This window comes from Psittacula echo (genome assembly GCF_963264785.1).
Source record: "Psittacula echo genome assembly, chromosome: 13".
Taxonomy (NCBI): domain Eukaryota; kingdom Metazoa; phylum Chordata; class Aves; order Psittaciformes; family Psittacidae; genus Psittacula; species Psittacula echo.
The window spans coordinates 11,731,012-11,756,667 of record NC_137749.1 but is presented as its reverse complement, the minus strand read 5'-3'; the positions used below and the strand labels follow the sequence as shown (position 1 = coordinate 11,756,667).

Genomic DNA, 25,656 nt, shown 5'->3' with positions numbered 1-25,656 from the left:
CACTCGGCGATCGACTCCACGGCCTGCCCGCCGCGGGCGGGAGGGGAGGAGAGGGAGCAGCCATCAGCGCTCGGCTACGCAGGGGAGGCGGCAGAGTGGCACCGCCGCATCGATGAGGGATCGGCACTCGACCTAGCCGCCTGCGCACGCTCCGCTTGTCCTGGGCCGGCTGTTAACGGCCGCGATGGGGGCGCGCCTCAGAAGAGTCCCGTCAGGGTCTGCGGCGGGCGGTGTCCGGGCTTATAAAGGGGCCGGTTTGTGTGTGGGGGGGGTGGTATTGGGGCCTTCAGCGTGCTCAGGTGTGTGAGAGGCCTCTGGGAGCACCAGGTGTGTGAAGGGTGGTGGTGGGCGCAGTGAAAAGGCCGCTCCTGAGGCTTTAAATACTTGCTAAGAGGGTCAAGGGAGCTCCGGCAATGACTGTGGGTGCTGTGGTGAATCCCAGCAGGCAGAGACTCCTAGTAACAAAAGTCCCACCCCAAAAGCTCTGGTCTGACTTAGTGGTGTTGCCTTCAGGAGGAAAAGCCTCAAAGGAGAAGAAGGAGCATTAGCACTGGCTAAGAGGTCTGGTTTTAGCTCAAAGAAGAGACAGGGTAAGGTGGTTTAATGCTATTTCTGCCAGACTGTGCTCCTCTACAGCCTCTGAATCTAGAAGCAAACAGTTCTTTATAGCTGTTAGAGACTCACAGTGGCTTATTCCCTTTTAGTTCTTTTTTAATTGCTTGCCTTTTTTTGCTAAACAAAACTGAAGGAGCAGATCTTTATCTTCCATCAGCACCTCATGCAACCTCACTCTACTAACTTGGTTCTAACAGCTATTCTCGTAGCACCATCATCATACAGCCCTTTGAAACTAAAGGTACAGAAACTTGAAAGCTATGTGTTCCAGGCGAAGGGTGTTGGTATACATTCTGTGCTTCAAAGGCCAAGGTACTGTATTACGTGTTTCCTCATTGCAGTCATCTAATTTATACAATAAATGAGCTGCCATGATCTCTGTTTATAAGCTGAGCTTTGTAACTTTTATTTCTCTGTTTCTTACAAATGGAAGCAAAAAGACAGTGACTGTGACTTCTGGGTCAGCTGCTCTGTGAATAGCTGCTGCTGACAAAGCAGGAGGCAGGAATCTTTCTTCAGACTGAATGTATATAAAACAATGAACAAGTTGGGATGAGAGAACCAGCTTTGATGAAAACATGAGCCAAGAACAACAGCTTGCCAGAGAAGTTCCAACTTCCCCTGATAGCTCGTTGAGGTGTAGACAGTTAAGATTTTGCATTTGTAAGGGAAACAGGGCATTCCTTAAAGCTGAACCTCCTCCCTTGGGTTCCCACTGGATGCCTGAGAGATGACAGTAGAGGGTGTCTCCAGAAGGCTAATATTAAACATGAGGAATTAGTCCAGAGGGAGCAGCAGCAACTGCAGTTCCATTTCTGACCACAGAATGAGCTAAAACCTTTGCATCAGCAGCTGCGTGCAGTTTGTTACTCACTGGCTGCACACAGCTCCTTCGGTTCAAAGGATTCCTGTGTGCCCTCCCATTAGTAAATACACCAGTCCTTTATGTGATGTGTGAGGGGTGGAATGCTCTCAAGGGATAAATCAACTTCTGCAGAGTGCTGAGGCAGTGTCATGTGGGGTAAATTAACCTCACAAGGGCAGCCTTAGTTCAGACACACTTGCAACTGGTTTGGTATCCACAGTGGTGCGAACCAGGCTTGCAGGAGCATCTTTGTGGCCTCCTCTGGACTTGCTCCAACAGCTCCATGTTCTTTTGTTGGAAAGATGGAAGAGATGCAGGCAGGAAATGGGGATGACCTGGGGCAAATAGTGTTTATAAAGCATTAAGAGGGCTCTGGTTAGTTTTGAGAGAGGGCTTTAGCCAGTCCCATCGCTGGTTTTAACTGTGACTGACTGTATGACTTGGGAAGGTTATTTGAACAATTGGAGCCAGGTGGGGATAGGACAACCCCATGGGCACTGGGTGCAGTGTGGGCATCCAGTCAGCTCACTGATGCCACGTGGCAGCTGCCACCACTCCCTTTCCTGTTCTCCCGTTGGCTGCAGGCAGCCCTGAGCAAAGGGAAAGGTGAAGGCTTGCTTTGTATCGGACACTGAGTGCTGGGAGATGCTCTCAGTGGTGTTGGCTTTTGGCCTCTTCTCCTGAACAAGGTGGTTTTGACCATGCTTGGCAGAGTGTTCTGAGTTAAGCATCATCAGTCAGGGCAAACAGATCTTTGGGGCAAGCTGCAGGGAAGCAAAGTGCCTCCACTGTGGTGTTATGAGTCTTTCCAGAACAAGGAGTGTGACCTGGAGCTCCTCGCAGCTGCTGAACGCCTGGTTCAGAGAGCCTGTAAAAGCATGGCAATGCTTTTGAGCTCAGCCCTGCTTTAGATAAACCCTCTTTTCTTTCCCTGGTGAGGTGTTTCTAATGTCTCAGTGAGCAAGTTGTTCATTTGAGGAAGGCACCTCACAACTGTTAAGGGAAGTTCCAGCATGGCTCTGCTGGAGGAAGCAAGGCTACTGAGTTCCTCCCTGGTGACTTAGATCTTCAGAAAATGGGCTAAATGAGACATTCAGCCTGAAATATCAATGGGGGGTATTTACATATGGGGTGCGATCCTGGTTTGAAGAGTTCCTCTGTGTGAATCTCCCCGCAGGATCTGTATCTTGGTCCTTAAACGTGGCAGTGCCTCATCGGGGAGATAACCTGTTCCTGCTTCTGCAAAAGCTGCTGCTTCTTGGCATTAAGCTGCTACTTCCCCTGGTGAATACGAGATCACAGAACGGTGATGGGGTTTTGTTGAGAGAGCGGAGGCACAGGAGTTAATTGCTGTATTAAAAGAAATTGGCAGGAGGGGAGTTAAATGTCCTTATCCTTGGCGGGGGTCTGCATCCCGCAGTACCGGTTTCTCATAGCAGATGGGGCCATCCTGGTGGCAAAACGGGAGAACGCGGCCTCGGAGGTCGGGGCAAAACCCCGTTATCCCGAAGCCTGGCACCAAGAGCCCGCAGCGAGCGCGGGTCAGCCCTCGGCCGGCCGGGCCCGGTCTCGAACCAGGGTCTCCACCAGTTTCACACCCTCCAACCCCTAAGGACCGCCTTAGGTGCCCGCCGCATTCGCCGGTCTGCAGCGCCCCGGAAGCGGAAGTGTCGGCGCGGGCCGTGGCGGCGTTACCAGAGCGCCGGCCCCGCGGCGGCGGCCTCGTCCCGTCGCTATGAGCGCGGCTGGGCTGGTGTCCTCCACGCCGCCGGCCCCCGCCCCGCCTGGGGCGCCCGCTGCCGCCATGCCCCCCGGCCCCGACTACTACGAGGAGGAGGAGCTGGAGAGCGCCGAGGAGGAGGACGGCGAACGGAGCGCTCGGGCCCGCGACTCCGATGAGGGTTGGTAGCGCGGCGGGTTGGTCTGTGGTGCCCTGGCGGGGTGTGGGAGCGGCGGGGAAGCGGTTTGGAAAGCACGCGAAGGGTTAGATTGCTGGGGTTGCCTGTGGAGGAGAAGAACAGCAAAGCGGGTGCAGAGGTGGGATGGAAGCGGTTTCCCAGGTGAGGGAGGGGAGAGCGCTGAGAAGGCAGGACTGGGGGTGTGGGACAACAGGGGTGGAGAAGTCCGGGATGTGGAGCTTGGGGATGTATCTGTGGTGGGAAGGGGAAAGGAGGCAGTTAAGGTGTGCAGAGAAGGGAGTGCAAGATGTTAGAGGGAAGAGGGGCTTTGTAGAAGAACCAGGACAGCGGTGCAGAAGAGGGAATGGAAGTAAAACCCGGAGTATCCTGTGGTGGGGGATGCATAAAATAACAAGGGAGATGAAGAACCCCCTTGGGAGGTGCCTGCTGCTCTGTCAGCCAGTCCTCCTCCGTGTCTGGGACATTCAGGAATGAGGTCTCAGAGCCAGACCTGTTGATCTCTCTGAAGGACAGCAGTGTGCAGCTCCATGGGGAATAAATCAAAGTCCTTTATGGTGATCTGGACATTTAAGTGTTTTTTTTTGTTTTGCACCTAAAACTTTTTGGTTTATCTTTGGTGTATAAAGTAGAATCATAATATTTATAAGTTTAAACCCATTTGTTCCTAGCTTTAAAGAAAACCAAGCAAGGTTTGATTTAAGGGGCCAGTCCCCCTTGTCTGTGTGTAGGGAATGTAGCTGTAGTTCAGGCTTTACAGTTGTACCCTGCCTACCACAACTTCTCCAAGCTGGAGGCACAGATTTGTCCTTCGGGAGGAAAAGTAATTCATTCATGGCTATCCATGTCTTATAAATAGAAGCCTGAGAAGGCATAGCAGAAAGCTAGCAGTCCCATGCTGGTCTAATTTGGTTGTAGTTTATATTATCTATTCATAGAATTGGGGCTATCTTTATGGTAGTGCTTGTCTTTGTGTATAAATGTTGAAGTAATTCTGTGTGATGTGTAGCTGAGAAGCCAAGTTCAGGTCCCAGCAAGTCACTTTGTTACCTTTAGTGAGACCTTTGTGGTCGACCCTAACAGTATCTAGTTGGAGTATGTTTGTCCAGGTCAAGATGCAGAATGAGTTACAGCTGTTTCAGTCATTGCCTTTCAGATATGTTGGGTGGAACTATAGGAAGAAGCCTGTGAAATGGTTTTCAGAGTCTTCAGACTGTTCCTGTCTCACATTTGCATGTGTGAGCCTTAATGTAGAACCTGCTGTCTTAAACCACAAAGAAATTGCCAGACTGTCTTAAGCAGAAGTAGTTTAGACTCAGTGTAACAGTTCATTGCAGAGCTACCAGGGGATTTAGATTGGTTACCTTCCAGGAAAGACAAGATTCATTTCACTTCTGAATTCACCTCTCCAGAGGCCCACCTATCTGGTTGTGTATTTGAGATTAAATTGCCTGAGGTTTGAGGAGTTTGTTTGTTTGTAAATGAAACTGCTTTGGTTTTTTTTTTTTTAACAAGTCATTTCTTTACCTCATTTAGACACTGAGGATGCCAGTGAAACCGACCTGGCAAAGCATGAGGAAGAGGACTTTGTAGAAATGAAAGAACAGTAAGTAACCCATTGTAATCAAAAGTAACGTAATCTGTTTATTTGGTTGATGGGTTTTGGTTTGGGTTTTATTTTTAATACAACTTTGCAAAGTTTTGGGCCAAGATTTAGGGTTTTTAAGTGCCTAGCCCAATGCAATAGCTAACGAGTCCATATACTTGTGTATCTTCTCAGTTGCTTTCTCTGTGCTATATGTATTCAAGAAACTAAGTGCTGCTGCTGTTTTGGATACAGGAACAGCAGTTTCTGGGAGCAGCTGAGTTTTGCTGCAAATGCATCCTGCTGCAGACAGATCCTTTAAATAAAATAACGTATCTACTTTATATAAGCCAAGCAAAAAGCAAGATGCCTATTAAAACCTCTTAAACAATAGAATGCTGTCCAAGATGATGGGATTTTGGGAGACTTGAAATAGTTTCTCTTGGTATTCAGGTGTATTTGCAGTATTTTGTGCTCTTGCTAGCTGGCAGAGGCATGTTTTCAGACAGATCAGGAAGACTTGGCCTATATTAAAGCATGGGTATGTGGTGAAGGAAACACAAGTTTGCAACAGCACCAGGAATAGGCTTTGGGGTCTCTTATAATGTCAAGACATACGTGAGGAAACATCTTCTGTTTTATAAGTAGGGAGCTAACACACAAAATATTAAGGCTTGACAAAGTGGCAGATTGATTCTGGTGTAAAGTTTCTGGCATCTGTAGATCTAAATGTCCTTTTAGTTGTCAACATAAAAAAATGAATAAGTAAAATCCTATTTTACCCTGAACTGCTCCCAAAATAATTGGTTGGGGACATTGTAAAGCCAGTGGGGTTGGCAGGGTTTGTAGAGAGAATGTTAACCTTTCTTTTGAATCGTATTCTTGTAGTTGTTATTTGTTTCCTGAAGTTCTCCAGAAAAGTTTTTAATTCCATGTAAACATGTTGTAACTTAAACGGTGAAATAAGCTCTCTGTGCTTGTTTCTCAGAGTAAAGCTGCATGCTGTCTCTCTTTGCAGGATGTATCAGGACAAACTGGCATCTCTTAAGAGGCAGTTACAACAACTGCAGGAAGGTGAGCTTTGAAGTTGGGAGCTTTTTTATTTCTAAACTTATCTCAGCACTTTGCAAAGGTCATAGAAGGAGGAGAGGGTTGAAAGATGTAAGCAGGATCCTTCAGTGAATGGTGTCTCTCTTCATGCTGCTGAGTGAAAATATCATAGAATGGTCTGGGTTGGAAAGGACCCTAAGATCATCCAGTTCCAACCCCCTGCCATGGGCAGGGACACTTCACACTAAACCATGTCACCCAAGGCTCTGTCCAACCTGGCCTTGAACACTGCCAAGGATGGAGCATTCACAGCCTCCCTTGGCAACCCATTCCAGTGCCTCACCACCCTCACAGTAAAGAATTTCTTCCTTATATCCAATCTAAACTTCCCCTGTTTTAAGTTTGAACCCGTTACCCCTTGTCCTGTCCCTACAGTCCCTGATGAAGAGTCCATCCCCAGCATCCTTGCGGGTCCCTTTCAGATATTGGACTGCCACTTCTCATCCTTTTGCCCTGTAAACACTTGTAGTTAAGTCTCTGTATACTAAAGCATTTCTTAAAATTCACTTTCTGAATCAAGAAAACAGGGAATGTGCTTATCAACATAAGTTAAGCTAGAACTTTAGTTTTCTTGATTCCAGACATTAGTATTTGTGTTTCAAGTGGTGTATGGCCCCTTGAGAAAATGTAACATTGCTTCCAACAAATTGATTTCAACTAGGTACTCTTCAGGAATATCAGAAGAGAATGAAGAAGTTGGACCAGCAGTACAAAGAAAGGATACGAAATGCGGGTAAGCTGAATTTTCTTCTAAGATGCTGTACACAAATGTAATGGGTTTTATAACACCTGAAGGAAAATCATGGTGATTCTGTCCTTCAAGGAAAAGGAACTTAGTGGAGCAAAGGGTGATTCTGCTTCTGAGGGTATAACGTAGGGCTTTTTGAGTGTACAGAGCATCACTGGATCTATCTTGATGGGGTTTTTTACCTTTCATCAGCATTGTTTGACTGTTTCCTAAATGCTTGATAAGGAGTTTTAGTCTTCATTTATGTGAAAAAGCACAAGTACAGTGATTTTGTTTTTATCTGGCACTGTGCCTGACTTAGTCCCCCTCTTTAGCTTGCTCTTTTGTGCAGCTTGTCAAAAGCCTTCGGGTGGGCTGTTCTTTCAGTGTGCGGGATGGAAGGTTAGGACTACATGCTTTCCCAAAGACAGAGTTTGTGCCCTGGAACAGTGACTGCAGAGGTTCTGCTGCTGCAACTGTTAGTCTGTATAGCTGTGCCATTGACTGGGCTGCCTGCACTTTGTGTTCTGCTCTGTTTCAGGAGTGAAGGCCTAAGTTAAGGTGCCTAAATCTCAGCCTTTCTGGGTAGCCTTTATTGTGTTACTGGAGAGAAATTGCATAGAAATCAGATCCATTTGCTCACTCTCCATTTTTCTTGTTCTCTTTCCAGTAGCTTCTTTTCTCAGGTACTGAAGCAGGGCGTTTTATAGAAGCTGTTAAGTACAAATCGGAAATGTAGCTGTTCCTCCTTTAGAAAAAGGGATGAATCCTGTAATGCCTGGGCCATTATTCTGGTAAATAGGACAGGGAGGCAATGGCAGTTCTATGATAGCTAACATACTCCAACCTTGGAGTAGTGTCAATTATGTCTTTCTAAAAGCACCTGTGATGGTAAAATATTTGCTTGAGGAATTGAAGTGAGTTGAACTACTTTTTGTTAACAGAAATATCTCTTCTGAGATTAATTCCTGGTGTCCTTGAGCTGCGTTCTTGCAAGATTGGGTTATTTTGATCAAGTTTGCAGTTAAGTCTTAACTTTTAGTTCTGGCTGGCAAAGACCAGTGCTGCAGCTCCTTGTTTCTTCCACAGGAGGGCAGGTGAGGATCACTTTCTGCCTGGTACTGCAGGAAGAACCGTCTCTTAGGTTCTTCCCATGTTGAGCTTTTTTGGGTTTGTTTTGGTTTTGTTTGCTTGGGTTGTCGTTTTCTTTTGTTTGTGTGTGTTTTGGGCTTGATGTTGAGTTTGGTTTGAGAATTCACAGATATAAAGCAACAGATTCAGATTTACCTGTATATGATTACCTCCATAATACTGCTTCCATGCTCAATTTATAGAGCCTTTTGCAAACAAAGTTTGATTTTTTTTTTTTTATTTGGCCATTATCATCTTTGATATCTATGATCTTGGTTTTTAAAGTTATATGTAAACAGGCATGGTAGTATGGTGTTGCTACTACAGCCTTTTGTAGTAGCACCAAGATGCCTGAAGCTTGTGATCTTCATGGAAGTTTTTACTAGTTCAGGTTTTGCTAAAGCTTAATATGCTGGCGAAATATGGTGCCTTGGGGACTGATCAGGTGCCTTAGTTGGCTTTTCTTGCCACAATCTTGAATGAAAGCATTTATTTTGGGCATTATCCAGGAAACATGGGAAAGGTCCCGTCCTTCTTAATTTCAAGTTGGTAGGAGTTGCACATCCATCAATAGCAGGGCTGTTTCACACCAGAAATTCATTTGCCTCATCCATAAGTATGACTTAAACTAATCATTGCCCTGTGTTAGAACTTAATCTTCAGTGATATGCAGCCTGAAATGAGACATGAGTTGAGTAGATGAATCTTCCAGCAGCTGCAGGATGATTTCTGAGCTGGTCATTGCTGAAATTCATGCAGTTGGCTTAAACTATGATTTTACTTTTTTCCCAGCCACACATTCAGCTCCATGATTCAAGTTTCTGTGTGTGGGGTTTGTATCTAGTAATAACTGATTGTAATTAAACTGCAAGAAAGATGGACTATCTGCTTAGTACTGCTGGGAATAGTAGCTAAACTGAGTAGTATGGAACACTGCAGTGTAAGCTTTGCAAATCTGCTTGACAATCAGTAGAAAACTTCAATTAGCAACGTATTTTTGTGGAATTCTTTCATAGTTACTTTATTTTCAGCCTAAAACTGCCAAGTGAGAGTAGAGGTTGGATGAGTATGTACCCGAATTGGTTCACTGCCGCTCTTGGCTGCGATATTCGATGACTTAAAATGTTAGGCAAGTCATTTTGTGCCTCTTTGAAGATAATAAATAATGTCTGTCTTGTCTTTCAGAACTATTCCTCCAGCTGGAAGTAAGTACTCTTAATTTATCAAAATCAATGTGAACTAGATGGGAGAGGTATCAACCTCCTCTTTCATCACCTAGTTCCCAGAAGGCTTAAATCTTCCTCTAGCTATCACTGTTACACTTGCAGTGTATTACAGTCTACTTCTGGTATTACCATGGGTAATTTCTGTACTTTTTAATTAAAATCGAATGAAAAGCATTATTTGCTTTTGGGCTGTTGTGTGCTGGCTGTGCATGTTGCTTGTTTCAGGTGATAAATGATAGTGCTGTTTATAAATCTGAAGAGCTCTGTGAGAGGCTCTACGTTATACAACATCAAAATGTTTTCTTCTTAAAATAATTCATTTGCCAATATAGTCCTGCTCACTTAAGTAATTTTTAGATGGTTTTCTGTTGATTATGAATATAGATAATCTTTAGAACTGGTTACGGTTCTGAACTGAAAAGCTAATCAATGCAGCAGTTGAAGGAAGCTGTTGTGGTATCATTAACTTGTCAGTGGCTCCTTAGTTAACCTTTTTGTTCTTTTGGTTTGTGTTAGACAGATCAGGTGGAGAAGAATTATGTCAAGGAAAAGAAGGCAGCAGCAAAGGAGTTTGAAGATAAGAAAATTGAGCTTAAGGAAAACCTGATTGCAGAGTTGGAAGAGAAGAAGAAGATGATTGAGAATGAAAAGCTAACCATGGAATTAACAGGAGGTAAAAACCAGAGAGGCTTCTGTCTTTTGTCTTGTCCACTCTGCTACTGCTTAGGAAAGAAAGATATCAGGGTAGCAATGCTGGTTTATACGGACAGCTAGTGTGAAGGCTTTAAAGGTTCTCCAGATCAGAATTTGACTAGATCTGGCCTTTGGAAATGTGCATACCAGTGTTCTCGAAGTCTAAAGGAATTCAGTTTCTCCGTCAGTTGTTAACATCAGGATTTGGATTTGCAGAGTTAAAGGGAGACTGAGGAGGAAGAAGTATTTAGTAGTGTGATTTGGGGACCAGGTTAATCCTCTTCAGGGAAATGTGTCCTGCAGAGATGAGCTGTTTCATCAAATACAGCTCTAGGAAAAGGCAGGTAAGTAACTGTGGAGAAGAAGTGCATTTTCTGCATGGTAGCCCTCTCTCACCTCCTTCCTTCCAGACTAGCAGAAGTGCAGTGTGAACAAGCAGTGGAGGCTAGGAAATAAAACTACTGAGACTGGTGTGGACTTGATGGGTTTTAGAACCTATGGAAGCTCAGGATATGCAAGGATGCAAGTTAGCAACCTGATGAATCATAGAATCGTAGAATGGTTTGGGTTGGAAAGGACCTTAAGTTCATCCAGTTCCAGCCCCCTGCCATGGGCAGGGACAATTCACCCTAGACCATGTCACCCAAAGCTCTGTCCAACCTGGCCTGGAATACTGCCAGGGATGGAGCATTTACCACTTCTCTAGCGCCTCACCACTCTCACAGTAAAGAACTTCTTCCTTATATCCAACCTGAGCTTCACCTGTTTAAGTTTAAACCCATTAAACTTAATGAAGTTTAATGAAGAGGCTCTTCTGTGACTATGGGGAGCACTGCAATTTCATTAGGTTGCAATAGTTGCCTGCCGTTCTGGAGCATTACATACTGTGGTTCTTAACTCTTAAGCCTCATGCAAGGCTGTGTTTTAGGTTAAATCTGTTGATGTCACTCTTCAAAAGTTCCTTTAGAAGGTTGTGATGAATCTCTCGACTCTTGAAGTTCTGCAAATTGTCACTAGTAAATGTAAGACATTCAAGCTCTAGGGTTTTTTTTGTGACTTTTTTGAAAGCTTGCTTGGTGCTGACTTTCAGCTGACTTGTCACAATTTCAACATACAGGATGCTGAGATAAAGAAGAAAACATCTCTGCCTTATTCACATTTTAAGCAATACAGAGAACCTCTTTGACAACTCATTTGAAACTTGTTTTTAAGAAGGGGAAAAAACCTTCTTGACTTGGTTGTGTATCACCTTGAGTACATGCTTTAAACCCCTCTTCTTAGGCCCTTGTAAGTTGATCTTAAGAGATGGGGAGAGTGGTTTATGTTCAACTCAACGAAGTGAGTGTTTTGCAGGGCTGTTCATGTTCAGTGTTTTTCAAATTCAAGTTAGAATCCTAGAGTTCAGATTTCCTTTAGCATACACTTAGTTGCATTTCGTCTTACTATTGTTTAAAGCTTTTATTGTGGCTTTTGTTCCCTTGATGTGTAGTGTGGTCATTCTTGTTCACCTTTGCCATAAGGAAAAAAACCAATCTGCTGTATTTTGAACATATGTATCTGCTCAAGGTTTCAGCACCTAGAGGGAGCCAAAGAGGCTTCATAGACTTAAGTGCTGCTTAGGATGTGATTCAGGTGTATTTCAAGATGAGCAAATACTTCTCAGCACATAGAGAGGTGAGATGATGTGTTTAACATTTAAGATGTGGTCTCTTGGTTGCCAACTGAAGATATCTTCATAAATTAAGGAATGATTTGTGAGGGTTGAAGTAGCTCAGTTAAGACTGCCTGTAGACATTTGGACAAACTGTAATTTCACATAATTACTTGGTGATGAGACTTGTGTTCCAATGTTAAACAGATGTTTTCTTCTTTCCCAGTGCATATGCTACAGTTTAGTTCCTGTCAACTGCTGCTCTGCATGCTATTAATTAGCTTCATTTCATTAATCATAATTTGAAACATTTTCAGATTATCTGAATTGAAATATTATTTGTGTTTAAAATGACTCCAGCAGACTTGTCTCAGGCTTGAAGGCAGTAATTATCTGTATTCCTTGGATAAAAAGCTGGTTTTCCAGCTTGAAGACAAGAAAAAGCGCAATGGATTTGTAGCTAATGTTTTCCATGCTATTAACTGTCCAAGTTTTGTTATCAAAGGACTCCATGAGCTTTGCCTTTTAAATGATGTGTTCAAAAGCAAGTAGCAACTTAACCTTAAAGAAATTTGCCCTGAATCCTTGTAGCATCATTGTGCTCTTTGTCTACGCCTGTAAATGAGAACTGTAACCGTGGCATTGCAGTGTGTGAAACAGTTACCTAGTGTGAAGGAGAACTTGTGTTTGCTTTCAGCAGTTCCAGCCTGGATGCTGAACGCTATCACAGAAGTAAAAAATCAGTTTTCTGTATGAAGGAGGAAAGATTTATTTTCCTAGTGCCTTGTGTAGAAAGCTGCTGCTTTTTAGTCCCTTCCCTTTGGTCTTATCAGCTCTCCAACTTCATTACTCTACAGACTCAATGGAAGTGAAGCCTATTATGACAAGGAAACTGAGGCGGCGACCAAATGATCCAGTTCCTATCCCAGACAAGAGGAGGAAACCTGCCCCTGATATCCTTTCACAGCGCCACTGGAGGCTGTTGTACTGCACCTCTGGTGTTTTGTACAGGAAGGAAAACGAAATTAGGTGCTTGGATCAGATTTTAATCCAGGAAATACTGAAGCACAATTTGTCCTGTATAATGTGTGATAAACTACTATAACACAAGCAGTCTTTGGAGATCACTTGGTATCCTGCCTTAAACTTCACAGTGCCATGAGATAACTTATTTTATTAGATTATTTGTTTTATTAGTGAGAATACTTTTGATTCTTCAGGCAATTCTTTTCACAAAGGAAAAACTTTAAAAGAGCATTATACATAAATGCTGAGGTAATGGATTCCATTGATAGTAAATGGCTTTTCACATGAGGCAAAGCTTTTCTCATTTCAAGATGTGACAGAATGTTTGCCAGAAAGCTCATGTTTGTCATATCAAACTAGTTTTTCCATTACTGATAAAGGCTTCAGATCTCTAATCCAGAGAGATGCATAGCAAAAGCAAGGACTACTAGCTTTGTTCTTTGAATAAAGAAGGATGAAAATCCATCTTGTTTTTATGTATCATGCATAAGAGAGAAACACGTATGTGTAATCCTGCTGCCTTTACTGCATGTTCCTTAGAAATAAATGTTCCTTAGCTTCTGAAAGTATGTTTTTAGCTTCGTTGTGATGCTAGGCACTTTTTCTCTTTGTATTTTAAATTCACCTGGAGAGGAAGGCAATGATATTTGCTTTTCAGAAGCTTATTATTAGCTTCCAAACTTGTATGGCTTAAATCAGATTAAGAAAACCTTATCTTACAACTTCTGAGTGACTCCCACTTAGAAAGTGGCAGTATCACACCTTGAACTCTACCATTCATGTGGGGTGCTCACAAGCATCTCCAGTTTTAATTAACCTCTTTCTGGTTGGAGATTCTGTTCACTCTTTCAGCAAACCCCAAAATCAATCTATTAGTGCCCCTATTTCATCCAAAATAAATGAGTTTGCCAGTGAACATGACTTCGTAATGGAGCGTGATACAGCAGCCACAGCATGAAACAACATCTGCCTTTCCTCAATGAGGGGAGGATTAAAGTCTTATCAGAACTAAAAGCCTTAAAATGCAGCCCAGCTATTGTTAACTTTAATACTTTGAAAACTTTTGACTTAAGGGCTGTTTTGAAGAAACACTGTGGATTAAAGCTGGAGGGAGGGTCCACTGCTGGGTGGTGTTTTCCTCCTGTGTACTTAGGTTCTCCTAGTGTGGAAGTGACAGAGGAGCAGCAGACAAATGAAGGAAGATGTGAGTGTGCAAGTACACAAAATGTCAGCAGAGCTCTAATAAGGCTCTAAATGCAGTAAGTTCTGTGATCTGAGATTTTGGGTTTGTTTTCAGGTCAGTGGTAGACTCCTATTCATCCTCATCCACACAAGGATGTGTTTTACACCTGGCTTTATTTTCTGGCTCTTATTTTCTGGTGGATCTTTCCCCTCTTTCCCTAGCTCTCTATTTCTGCATGCTGAGTTGTGAAGTGCTAAGTTCCTTTTCCCAGGTTTGGGTGGGATTTGGCTTAATTGGGCAAAACCTGAAGCGAGTCTGTTCTGTTCCAGCTCCCACATTGTTCTCTGCAGAAATGCAAGAGGAAACGCATGGAAAACACTAGTAATGATGCCTCCATAAAGGAAATGTCAATGCACTAAAGGTTTTCCGTTGATGGTTATGTCTGAATAAGTTAAAATGATTTTGCACTCTATTTGCTGCTAAATATGAAGCTCTGTGGAGATGAACTTTTATTAACTCATATGACTAAAAAAGCTCTAATATGACACTTGCTACAATCGTATGCAACTTTAGGGAATCCTTTTGGCTTACATTTAGTCAAGTGAAATGAATGTCATTGACCTTTAATTTTAACCTTGCTTGTCAAGAGCTTATGGGAACCTTAATTCTGGATACCTCAGCTAAATTACTTGTTGACTGATGAGCAAATAATGGAGGACCTGAGAACACTGAACAAGGTAGGGCTGATGGCCTGATTTGGGTTTCTTTCTTTGAAAGAGAAAGCTAATGCCTTCTCCTGAAGAGAACAGCGCTTTCTGGTTTGTGTTCCTCCTGAAGATGTGGGGCTTTTTCATCCCAGTAGGCTTTCAGAAGTAACAATAAAGATTTAGCAAGATGGTATCTCCTCCCTTTTGCTTCAAGAGGTTTAATTAACCTAATTAAAATGACTGCCATCTAAAAATGTTACCTTTTGTCTGAGCCAAATGATGAGCTGCATTAAGGAGCTTCTTCCTCCGCATGGCTGAGCTGATGTTGCTGTGTTTCTCTTCATGATCAGAGGCTGCCTTTGTTCCAGGCCTCGGTGTGGGGTGGGTTTTTCCTGTTTTCCTTTTTCTCCCCACTGTCACAATGCTTCAGCAAACTGCACCCAGTGCAGTTGATAGTTTTTCTGGATTGGATTAACTTACTGCTTTCTTGCTAACCACTTTAAGGCTTATCTAATTTCTTCTAATAGAGGTATTTGAAGATGGTGGTGGAGCATGTGCTTTGTGCCAGCTGTTGAGGTGTCTCTAGTGATTTATCTCCTGTATTTCATGTACCCTGAGAAATGTTGGATCATGTTAAAAAACAGTGTTAGATGGGTTTGGTTTTGTCTTTAGTGGAATATCTGAATCCTCTGAAGTTTACAGACCTTTTGTATCATGATACTGATTATCTACACCTCTGGCTGTTCACAGCGTGCTGTTCTTGTTATGTCATTTAATGATACATTTTAAAAGGCATTTAAAATAAGGCTTTCTGAAATTATAACTGCAGACTTGTATGGCTCATATCAGATCTCTAACACTTCTTTGCTCTCTTTCCATGTAGCTTAAGTCACCCAAGAGACCAGGTGAGTTAGCAGTTGCATTGGAACTTGTTCACGGTTGAACAGACAACTATATTGTAGGCTGTTCGACTATATAATTGCTGACTGTGGAATTTGACTGTATAATTGTTTTGACTGTGTAATTGCTGTTCTTTGTGCAGCTACTGCAGTAAATGGATGCTGTGTGAAGTCTCTTCTGTTCTGAAGCTTGTCAGGGTTGGGAAGGGAGGCATGTGTATCTTTTAGTGGCTGAAACATTTGGGTGTGGAACAATGTGTGTAAAGAGGTGTTTCCATTATATTTGGATGCATTTGGACAGCTTGCCTGCTGGTCAGGTAGCTGGAGGTGTTGAGAACTTTGGGTTCCATGCCTTTAGCTCTCTGAATGTGTCTCTAGACTGTTTCAGGACGGTGGTACTGACTTGCCTCAGTAAGTCTGACCCTATGTAACTACTATAGATGAGAATTAAAAGCAAGGATATCTATCATCTCTCTATCAACATTTTGTTCAGATAAATGTTACATTTCAGTGACTTATCATTTGTATATTCAAGGCAGAGTTGGGATGAAGTATTCATCCTAATAGAGAATATTTTTCTGATGGAAAATTTGAGTTTATGGCTTATTATTTCCGCTTAATATGACTTTATTAATTGCAGTTCTGCACTCGGCTATGCTGCTTGTGTGGTGGTCTTTAAACAGTCTCTCTCCTGTTCTCAGCCTCTCCCTCCTCTCCTGAACACCTCCCAGCTACACCAGCTGAGTCTCCAGCACAGCGGTTTGAGGCCCGGATAGAAGATGGAAAACTCTACTATGATAAGAGATGGTAAGTTCTGGTTTATCAGTCTGAGTGTTGCGTAGTGAGGAGACACAGACTGCAGAGAGAAATTGCTTTAATAAAAGAATGTTAAGGACAAAACACTTGGGCAGAGGCTAGCTACTTCCTCTGAGGGCTAACCATTGTGACTTTGGTAAATCAGAAGTGATAATGGAGTGTTTAGACCTCACAGACTTTCAGGAATAACTACAGGCTTGAAAAAAAGGACACTTAAATCTTTTCCATGGAGCCAGTGGTGCTTGGGAAGTGTTTTTGTCAAACCTAATGTTGGGTAAGAGAGGTACCAGCAGACGCGGCACGATGCAGCAGTGAAGCCACTCAGCTGTGATACAGATACTTTGTGATTGCAGGTACAGTGATGAATTTGCAGTCCTCCTGCTCAGTTTTGTAGAACAGCAGCCCATCGTTCCACGAGGTGGCAGAAGAAATGTCATGCACCAGCTGAGCAGAATGAAAAATGTTTCTAATAAATCCAAATAACCTTTAAAGATCAAACCCATATGGGAGAAGCAGCTTCAGAATTGCTGGCTGGATTTAGCTCTGTGGAATGTTATGGGCATATAGCTGTGCAAGCCTCACAAAATGCAAGGAAAATATTAATTTCTGCAGAGAAATCTTTGTAGGTTTTAAACTCGAGACATGCAAAACTGGATCATCAAGGGGACAATGTAGTACTCCTTGAGCAGGAAGCCATTTGCAAGTTGTATGCTTATTTGTAACTTATGTTCTAATACCCCAAAACAAGAAGCAACAAGGTTGTAATTTTATCACAGGCTGTGTCAGGTGTGAAGCTTGTTTTCTACACAACAGCCATCTTGTGCATTTGGCCAGTTTTAACTTCTCCTAATCTTCTGATAGTGAAGTTTCATCAAGGGCTCAATGTATACAGCTCTGAGAGAAGCTGCTGCGTGGAGCTTAAACTTCATGAAGCATAAAGCAGACACGAACTGAACGGGCTGCTTGTTTTACAAACTCATGAAGTTCTTTTTTAGCTTTCATACGTTTGTGTGCGTGCATAAAGTCATTTAGATGACTAAGCTGTTCCTTAGAACTTTTAAGTATGTGCAGTACTGAAAAGTGTTGCATAAGTGAAAACTTAATCTAGTTTAAAAAGAAAAGGAAAGATGGAATCTGAAGTAACCTGTCAGTAAAACTCACACCAAATTCAAACCTGGGACAGCTTCACTAAGCCCAGATGAATCTCTCAGTAACATCACCTCTCTCTGAAAGGTAGGCAGTTGGAACATAAACCACATAAGTTATTTTCACCTTGCTGACTTCAGTTGTCATGGGAGGTCTCACTACCAGAATTTCCAGTCAGTAGCTTTCCTGTCTGCCTTCTTCTTATGCTGGTTTAAGATAAGTATTTTACCTTTTTTTTTGCTGTAATAATCCTGCTTAGATTATTTTTGATTGATAGCAATAGTACTTGTGCAAAGTAGCTGGTAATTTAAAAGAATGAAGTAACTCTTGATAATGGAAGGGTAATTTTTACTAACGTGTATTACGACTGTAGTTGCTGCCGTGCACCAGCAATAATAAAGCTGACAGCTCAGGAGCAACTACTTTCTGTTAGCCATGAAGGGCCATTATCTCAAAACAGTGAATGTTTAAGGCTAGTAATGGGCTCGCCAAGGTCTTGCAGGGACATTTGACAGCCATGTTTCCAAAGTGGAGTCTTTGTTTAGAGAGTTTCAGATGGATGTGAAATTCGACTTCAGGGTTTTTATCCTCAGTTTGCTCCATGCCCCCCGACAGATCCTGAAATACAGTTCACTATCGTTTTGCTTTTAGCTTTGTCTGCGTGCACTGATGCAGAGTGATTTCTTTCAATCTTCTGAGGGAGATGCAGTTGAAAATCCTGGCCTTTCACCAAACTATTTTGTAGCAGAAAGTGTAATTATTCCGCTTGCCTCAGTATTGCAGTGCATTTTATCTGCTGCAAAAGCAAGAGTTGTTTGGCATTTTCCTGCTCTTGAAAGCCAACTTCAGTTCCATTACATTTTTCATCTGAAATATTCTCCTTAGTTCCACTCCTCTGTACCCCTTGTATGTGCAAACATGGCAAAAGGCTGAGACAAGAACATGCAACTGAGGTGACCAGGCTGCTGTACCTTCAGCTGACCCATCTCTGTGTGCACAGAGACACCCAATACAGCTTTTCAATGAAAGAGTGCCGAACCAACTTGTTACCTTGCCTCTGCTGTCCACAGCTAACACATATACTGAGGGATTGTAACTTGTAATGTGAGATCCTGCATTAACGTTGGGATTCACAGCTTTGAGTGGAAGAATTACTTCATTAACTGTGCAGGCACAGATAACACTGGAGAGTTGTCGTTTGCAGTGGTATCTTCTGCACTCGGCAGCTTGTGTGCTGATGGTATCAAGCTCATCAATTCTCCTTGCTTAAGCACACACAGCATGGTGTAAGACACTGCTGGGCTGAGACTTTTATGTCTTAGTGAGGTCTGGGTTTTGTAGTAGTTTAAACCATTCCTTAAGATGCATTAATGATATCTGGGCTCAGCAAACAGATTTTTGGCTTGGATGATCGTTGCTATTGCATTGTCCTGAATCCCACTGACATCCTCTCTGTTAAAATGAGGGAGAAGGGGTTGTGGTTGGGCACAGGTGTCTAAGGAAGCAGGATTTGGGGTGTTTTTCATTACCTTACCTGGCCCATTGTAATTAGTGTGTTTGGAAGACTGAAAGCTGCCTCTATCCTTCTTGTAACTGGCAAACAGTGTGAGTAGATGAGCCAGTAGGAAGAGATTGTGGAATAAACTTTTGGAAGAATTCCATATTTACAGCATGGTTTTTGTAGGAATGATGGTAAAGATTATGCAAATCTGTGCATTTGATGTGGCTTTAAGCCAATCAGACTGCAGGGAGTTGCATACTGAGTAGTTATGTGTACAGTGACTCTGCAACTTGGATTGCTCAGTTAAATCTGAAGCACATCATCATTTGGGTAAAGGTGGAAATCTGCTTTTATAACTATAAAGCATTTTGGTGCTCTGTTGATTATGGAGCTCGTTTCAGTGTAATTAGTTCTGCCTATGGAACAGAAGAAAGTGAGACTGGGCAGTTTTGTCCAGCACACTTTGCAGCACTTCCCAGAAACGTGGTCTGTGGAGAAGGCACGATTGAAATCAAATGATTCAAAGTTTTTCCTTTGTTCTATACAAAACAACACCAAGAGAAATACATACCAGGGGCAAAAATGCATGTGCTTAGACACAGCCTCCTCCTATATGGCAGGTATATACAGCTTCTTACAGAGCCAATTACACATCACTCACATTTTGGGGTGTTTTCACAAAATATAACAGTATTACTGTTTAAACAATACAGAGACTTCATTGAGTAAATTCGTTTAGGTGGTGGTGCACTAGTAACTTAGTGTTGGGGAATGTAGGTAACTTTTGAGCATCTGTGATATGCTCTGTCTTATCAGGCATAATATGGAGTTGCCTTCTGAAATCTGTTCTTTGTCTGAAATGTGAAAGGCCAGTTTGATTAACTCTTGAATCATGGGCTTATTGCCAGTGAGTGTTCTCCTGTCTTGGGGTTTGGGGCTCTGCCCCTCTTTCAATGTGAAATCTGTTTTCAATAATTGCATATAGAATGGGCTGTGAATTGAGAGCTTCATGTATTTCAAAGTATCATATAAATGCAAAGTGTGTGTAGAATCAACCCGCTACATTGTGAAGATGGAGCAAGTGGTGTGGAAAGACAGACTTCATATTTACTCTATCCAAATGCTTGTAGAATCCTAGCTTTATCAATCTGACTACTTGTTTTTTTTCTTGGTCTTTAGACAACTAATGGTTTCGTGTGTTTCCTTTGGGCTTTTTATTCTTTCTTTTTGCAGGTACCACAAGAGCCAGGCCATTTACCTGGAATCTAAAGAGAACACTAAGATCAGCTGTGTGATCAGTTCTGTGGGTGCCAATGAGGTAGTGGGCTGCTTTGGTTTTCATGGGAGTGGGGAAAGGTGTGGTGGGTCAGTGTGGGCAGGTAGGTAAGGACAAAGATTAAATCAGTATTGCTTTCAGAAAAGGCGTAGCTGGCTGGTGTGTAAAGAAGCTAAATCCAAGATAAAACCAAGCTGAGCAATTGAGATGGGAGGAGACTTGCTCTCTTTCTACTTTTGCAAGTAGTTGTTTGGCAGGCAGGAAAAATGGGGAGAACTGATGCGCTGCATTTCATTGGCACTACATTCCATCAGTTCCATTTCCATTATTTCAAGAACATACAGTTATTCATGCAAAAATAATAAAATATAAAATATTCCATTGGGAATTCAGAAGAGAGTTAGGAAAAACGTTGTCACCAAATTTAGTTGTTACAAGTGGAGGAAATTCTTCCTTTAACCTGAGTACTTGTGTTGTAAACCTGCAGCATTCATCACCTACTTGGGAGCTAGGGCAGGTGAGTCATTGCTCTGAGCCAATTGCCTTGTGGCTAATGATTAAAGCTTAGAAGAGCAGGTGAAGGGAGGTGCGTGCCCAAACTTGATGCGAATCTGGCTACAAGAGAAGCTCAGTCCTCAAGCAGTGCATCAGTCAGGCAATGGGAACAGTTTCTTTGCTTCCAGATTCCAGATGCTTCAAGGAAAGAGATGTTAGACTTGAATGCACTTCTCTTCCATCAGCCAGTAAAGTAACTTTAATTTGTTTTGGCAGCTAAGGGAAAATACTTTCTTTTCAACAAAATGGGTTGCATATGGGCTATGCTTTGTACCACAACTGTTCCCCTTGCAGTAACAGTTGTTAAGATCAATGCTTGATTATTTATCTAAAGTAGTAGTGGTGTGCTAATGGATGTGGATGTGTTAAAGCTGTAGTACTCCTAATTGGATCAGAGTTATCACTTTTAACTTACTACATGAAAACTCCATCTTTTGGGAGCATCTTACCTGAAACCTGAGGGGAATGTAATCTGTTAATTAGCATTGCATTAATTCCACTCTGTAGTGGGACAGTTGGTTTAGTAGTACAGTGTCAGACTGTACATGGTGGTTGTTCTGTACAGCTGCTCTGAGTTTGTAGGTTCTGGAATTCTGGTTAGTAAAACATACCAAAGTCTTGGGAGTGTTGCAGTAGGGAGATGATTATCAGTGACTGTGGATTTTGATTGCTCTGGGGAAATAACTGAAGTACAAATGCAGGCAAATACTAAATATGTTAAGGGCTTCTGTTGGTGAAGTCAATTTATAATTAAAATAGAGTTAAATCAAATCTACTGCGCCAGGCCTGTAGCCAATGTATCTGGGTAGATCTGAATATATCTAAAAAATCCCCACATCACATGCCAACATTCACTTTATAATTTTTTGCAGTAGGAAATACTGGAAACAAAAATACTTCTTCCATGCAGGTGTTAAAAAGAAAAAGGCCTTTTTATCTTCAGATACAATTTATTCCATATACTGTGAGAAATGCTTCACTGAACAAAAGCAGAATAAGCTTTGCATTTGACTAATAGTTACTTGTCTGGGCAAATCCCAGGGTAGATAATTTTATGATCTGTGGATCTAGAGGGACTTCTTGATTAGGTGAAGCTTAATGCCAGAGTTCTGTTGCTGACTGTAACAGAAGGAAACCTGCTTTTCTGGTGATTTTGTGATGCTTGGAAAGAGTAGTATTTCTTGATGACTGGAGCAGGAAGTTAAGGTGATAAAGTTGGAAACCTTATTTGGTTGTCTACTCAGGTTACAAATGTCTTGTGTGGAGGGAGAAGGGATAAAGCTAAATCATCCTGGGCACCCTGAGTAAGAGAGATCTGACGATAAGAATGCCTTGACTTATTTGTGTCTTGCTTACTGTGGATTTTCCCTTTTTCTCCCCACAATGTATCTCCCTGCTGCCTTTATTCCTCCCTCCCCTCCTTTTTTTTCATGCAGATCTGGGTGAGGAAAACCAGTGACAGCACAAAGATGAGAATCTATCTGGGACAGCTGCAGCGAGGAGTCTTTGTCATTCGTCGACGATCGGCTGCATGACTCTGCTCTTCCTTGGTCTTTTCTTTTTTAAACCTCTGATGGGGAATGGCAGTCTGTCCACTCAGCAGCAGAGGACACTGTCATGACCTCTTACAAGACAGTTTGTGGCTGGCCACATAATCCCCAGTAGTCCTTAAATCTTTAGTGATACAAAAGCACTGCCCTGGACTCTTACCTGGATTTTTGCATCAAGCTTCTGTATGCTTTCTTTATAGTTGGGCTATTTAAGAAGACTTTGCCTCATACTTTTTTCAGCATTGTTTCATGGTGCGCAGATGGGACTCGTATGTTGAAGACGTCGCATTTATGTTTTGAATCAGACCATGGAAGAAGCTTTGCTTGTCAAGACCTGCGGTTAGGTACTGGTTTTGGGTTTGTTATCCTTCAAGGCTTGGGATGTTGAGCAAAAAGAGATTAATCTTCACAGGTTTCAGCTGCAGCTAAGATGCATCCATAATACCTTGTGTCTGACATCAGCTTTATTGGATGAACTGTTTAAAGACTTGAGTGTTGAAGCTATTTTAGGAGAGTGTGAACAGCTTAGAACTGCTGCAAGTCCAGTTGATTTTAGTGTGGTTAAGCAGCCACACTTAGTTAATCAGAAGCTTCCCTTTCTCTTCAGATTAAAAAACCCTTCAATGAACAAGCAAAGAGTATGTCTGTTTGCTGAAGTCAGTTACCTGAAATAGGCAGATGAGTGTAAACCAAAGGATTAATTGACTGGACTTTGCAGATAGTGAGACTGTATGAACTATATGGATGAGTATAATCACTCGCATATGTAGAGAGATGAAAGATAAATTCCACTTTCTTCACGGACACTTAGAGTAACAGGTTATGCTGGAATCCTGCTGACAGAAGATACCAGATCTGTTGCATCTTCCAAAGGAGCCTGCTACAAAGTAGGAAGCAGCATTGACATGCTCTTGGTGTGTAGCTGAAATCTTCATTCCCTAAAATGCCACACAAAGGTTTCCCTTTGAAGGGTATTTTAAATACTAAAGATAACTGGGTTTACACTTGCCCTCCAATAGCACAAGTGAAAACACTCAAGTAATGATGTAAACGTACTCCCAAGATGTTTAAAGATCTGACTCTGTCATTCCTTCATTATTCCCAGTCTTTTGCTGATGACTGAATCCACCAATACCATGTGTGACTGCATTGGCACAAAGGACACAGTGCACTCACAGGCAGTGCTGTCACATCTTTGCCTTCTGTGCGAAAGAACTTTGTGCTCCTTTTGATTCCTGGACAAGAAACTGTAATTTCTGGCTTTCTCAACATGTGTCACTGTGAGGCATTTTTTGATTTGTTCAGTGTCAGTCGAGCCTTTCTTTCCTATGTGGATAAATGGAGTATTTGAAATGACTGCTTCCATTTCTTTTCCTTTACTGCAGTTGGGTGGCAGTCACATCCCGATAACTGATGCATGTACGTGGGTCTGGAGTGGAGTGTTATGGCTGAGTTTCTGATGTGTTGCCTTTGCAGCTGAGGCACCTATTTTTACAGTGTTTAGAGTTTCAACTGGATCTGAAGCTTTGATGAGGAAAGGAGAGGGTGTCTCTTTCCCACCCCTTCAAAATGTGCCACCTTTGCTGCAGCGTTAGTCAGGTGGAAAGCAGCAGGCTGTGTTTTGTCAAGTTAACAGCATACTTAATGTAACTTCACATTCTCTGCACGTGTGACAGGTTTTTAACAAGGTGATGATGTACCAAACGGGATTTGTCACTGAGCCTTAAAACGAACATCATAGTTCTTATAATAAAAAGTGCTAAGTAAATAGCAGGATTTACTTTCCTCCCTGTATCATTTTATTAATCTATATGTTTGGGGAAGCAGCTTGTTCAGTGTTGGGATGATGCCTTGCCAGCCTGGTGATCTCTGCTGCTGTGGTGATGTCTGGTGTGGGGTAACTTTAAAAGTAATGGTAGAAGTGTAGAAGTGCAGCAGCCCTGTTCAAGCCAAGCAAGGGATAGACGCACATTGTGTAAGCTTAATTGTATAGCTTCAACACCACATCTTAATGTGGATCAACATCATCTGCTCACCGTACCTATACTTTGTCAGAAGCAGGGAAAGAATAGCTGCTGTTGCAGCCAAAAGCCTGTCTTCCCATCAGCTGTGGTCTTACCTTGCAGGTGTTGGAAGGGGAGATGGGGAGGGACACACATTCCTGGTTCATGTCATAATCAGGATTTAGGACACCTTGGAGGCGAATACCTGTGGGACTGTTGCACCTTTTCCCTCCTCTGTAACCCCCCTGTGGAGCCTCAGCTGGTGAGAAGGTTCCTGTCATCATGAGGAGTCATCTTGTGTTGTTGCAGATGATCAAGGAGCGTGCAAGCTGACGTGGGAGAAAACAAGCTGAGAAAGAATGAGGCCAGTGAGCGGTCAGGGTGAGAAGGAGGAAATTGAAGTGTACTGTTGTAGTGACTGAGGAGAGGGGTTAGGTGAAGTGATACTGATTGAGGGCACTGCTTCAGCATGGAAGTTGCCAAACCTGATCTCAAACTCTTCACACCGGTCTTGGATCAACATAGAGGGTGCCTGAGGTTTGTACAACTTCCTTCTGCCAGAGTTCCTTGTCCACTGCCAGGTTCCCCAGTGCCCCTGTGTCAAGGTTTAAGCCCAGCTGGTAACTGAGAACCACACAGCTGCTCGCTCCTCTCTCTTCTTCCCCCCTGCTCTCAAGGGATGGGGAGGAGAATCGAAAGAGAATAAATCCCATGGGTTGAGATAAGAGCAGTCCAGTAACTAAGGTATAACACGAACCCACTACTGCTACCACCAAGAATAATGATAACAGAAATAACAAGGGAAGAAAATACAGAACTAGAAGGGGAAAAGGAAAAGAAAACAATAAACACAAGTGATGCACAATGCAATCGCTCACCACCCACCGACTGATACCCAGCCCGACCCGAGCAGCGATCTGGGCCTTTCGGGTACCTCCCCTCAGTTTCTGTCCTGGGCATGACGTGCTGTGGGATGGAATACCCCTTTGGTTAGTTTGGGGCAGGTGTTTCTGCTGCCTCCTGGCTTCCCGTGCCCCTCCTCACTGGCAGAGCATGAGACTGAAAAGTCCTTGGTCAGAGTAAACATTACTGAGCACCAACTAAAACCATCAGTGTTATCAGTGTTGTTCCCAGGCTGAAAGTTGAAAGCAGCACTGCACCAGCTACAAAGAAGGAGAAAAATGGCTCCTACTGCTGGACCCAGGACACCTGGACCAACCTTTGAACTATGATTTCTGCTTTTGACAGTCCTGAGTGACAGGCTTTGCTCAAAATTTGCTACTAAACTGAAGGTGTTTTGTTTAAAAGCTACTTCATCCTTAGTTTCTTTGTCAAAGTCTTCTCTTGCTGTCGATCACTATAAAAAGTAGATCTGTCTCCTCTAACAAAGTACATGAATGTCATACCCTGGTTTTTCTCAGGCAGGCTGTTCTGTAATGGCCTGTGCCATTTACAAGGCTGGAAGTGATAAAACT

The 25,656-nt window shown here is 42.7% G+C and overlaps 1 protein-coding gene across 1 annotated transcript; it reads left to right on the top strand.

Moving 5' to 3' along the window:
- Positions 1–2,594: 2,594 nt before the first annotated feature.
- Positions 2,595–23,933, top strand: SUDS3 (SDS3 homolog, SIN3A corepressor complex component). The gene is made up of 12 exons (XM_080629004.1): positions 2,595–3,381; positions 4,933–5,002; positions 6,000–6,055; positions 6,753–6,824; positions 9,135–9,154; positions 9,692–9,848; positions 12,377–12,472; positions 14,404–14,465; positions 15,319–15,340; positions 16,036–16,141; positions 20,031–20,115; positions 22,065–23,933. The coding sequence occupies exons 1-12, from the start codon at positions 3,216–3,218 to the stop codon at positions 22,161–22,163; spliced, it is 1,011 nt and encodes a 336-aa protein (XP_080485130.1). The 5' UTR covers positions 2,595–3,215; the 3' UTR covers positions 22,164–23,933.
- The last annotated feature ends 1,723 nt before the right edge of the window (positions 23,934–25,656 follow it).

What these genes read in the sequence shown, in the direction of transcription:
- SUDS3 (XM_080629004.1), top strand. Translation starts at nt 3,216, where the DNA reads ATGAGCGCGGCTGGGCTGGTGTCCTCCACGCCGCCGGCCCCCGCCCCG. An exon ending in TTTGTAGAAATGAAAGAACA is followed by an intron (nt 5,003 to 5,999) that starts GTAAGTAACCCA and finishes CTCTCTTTGCAG; the next exon opens with GATGTATCAGGACAAACTGG. An exon ending in GTTCTGTGGGTGCCAATGAG is followed by an intron (nt 20,116 to 22,064) that starts GTAGTGGGCTGC and finishes TTTTTCATGCAG; the next exon opens with ATCTGGGTGAGGAAAACCAG.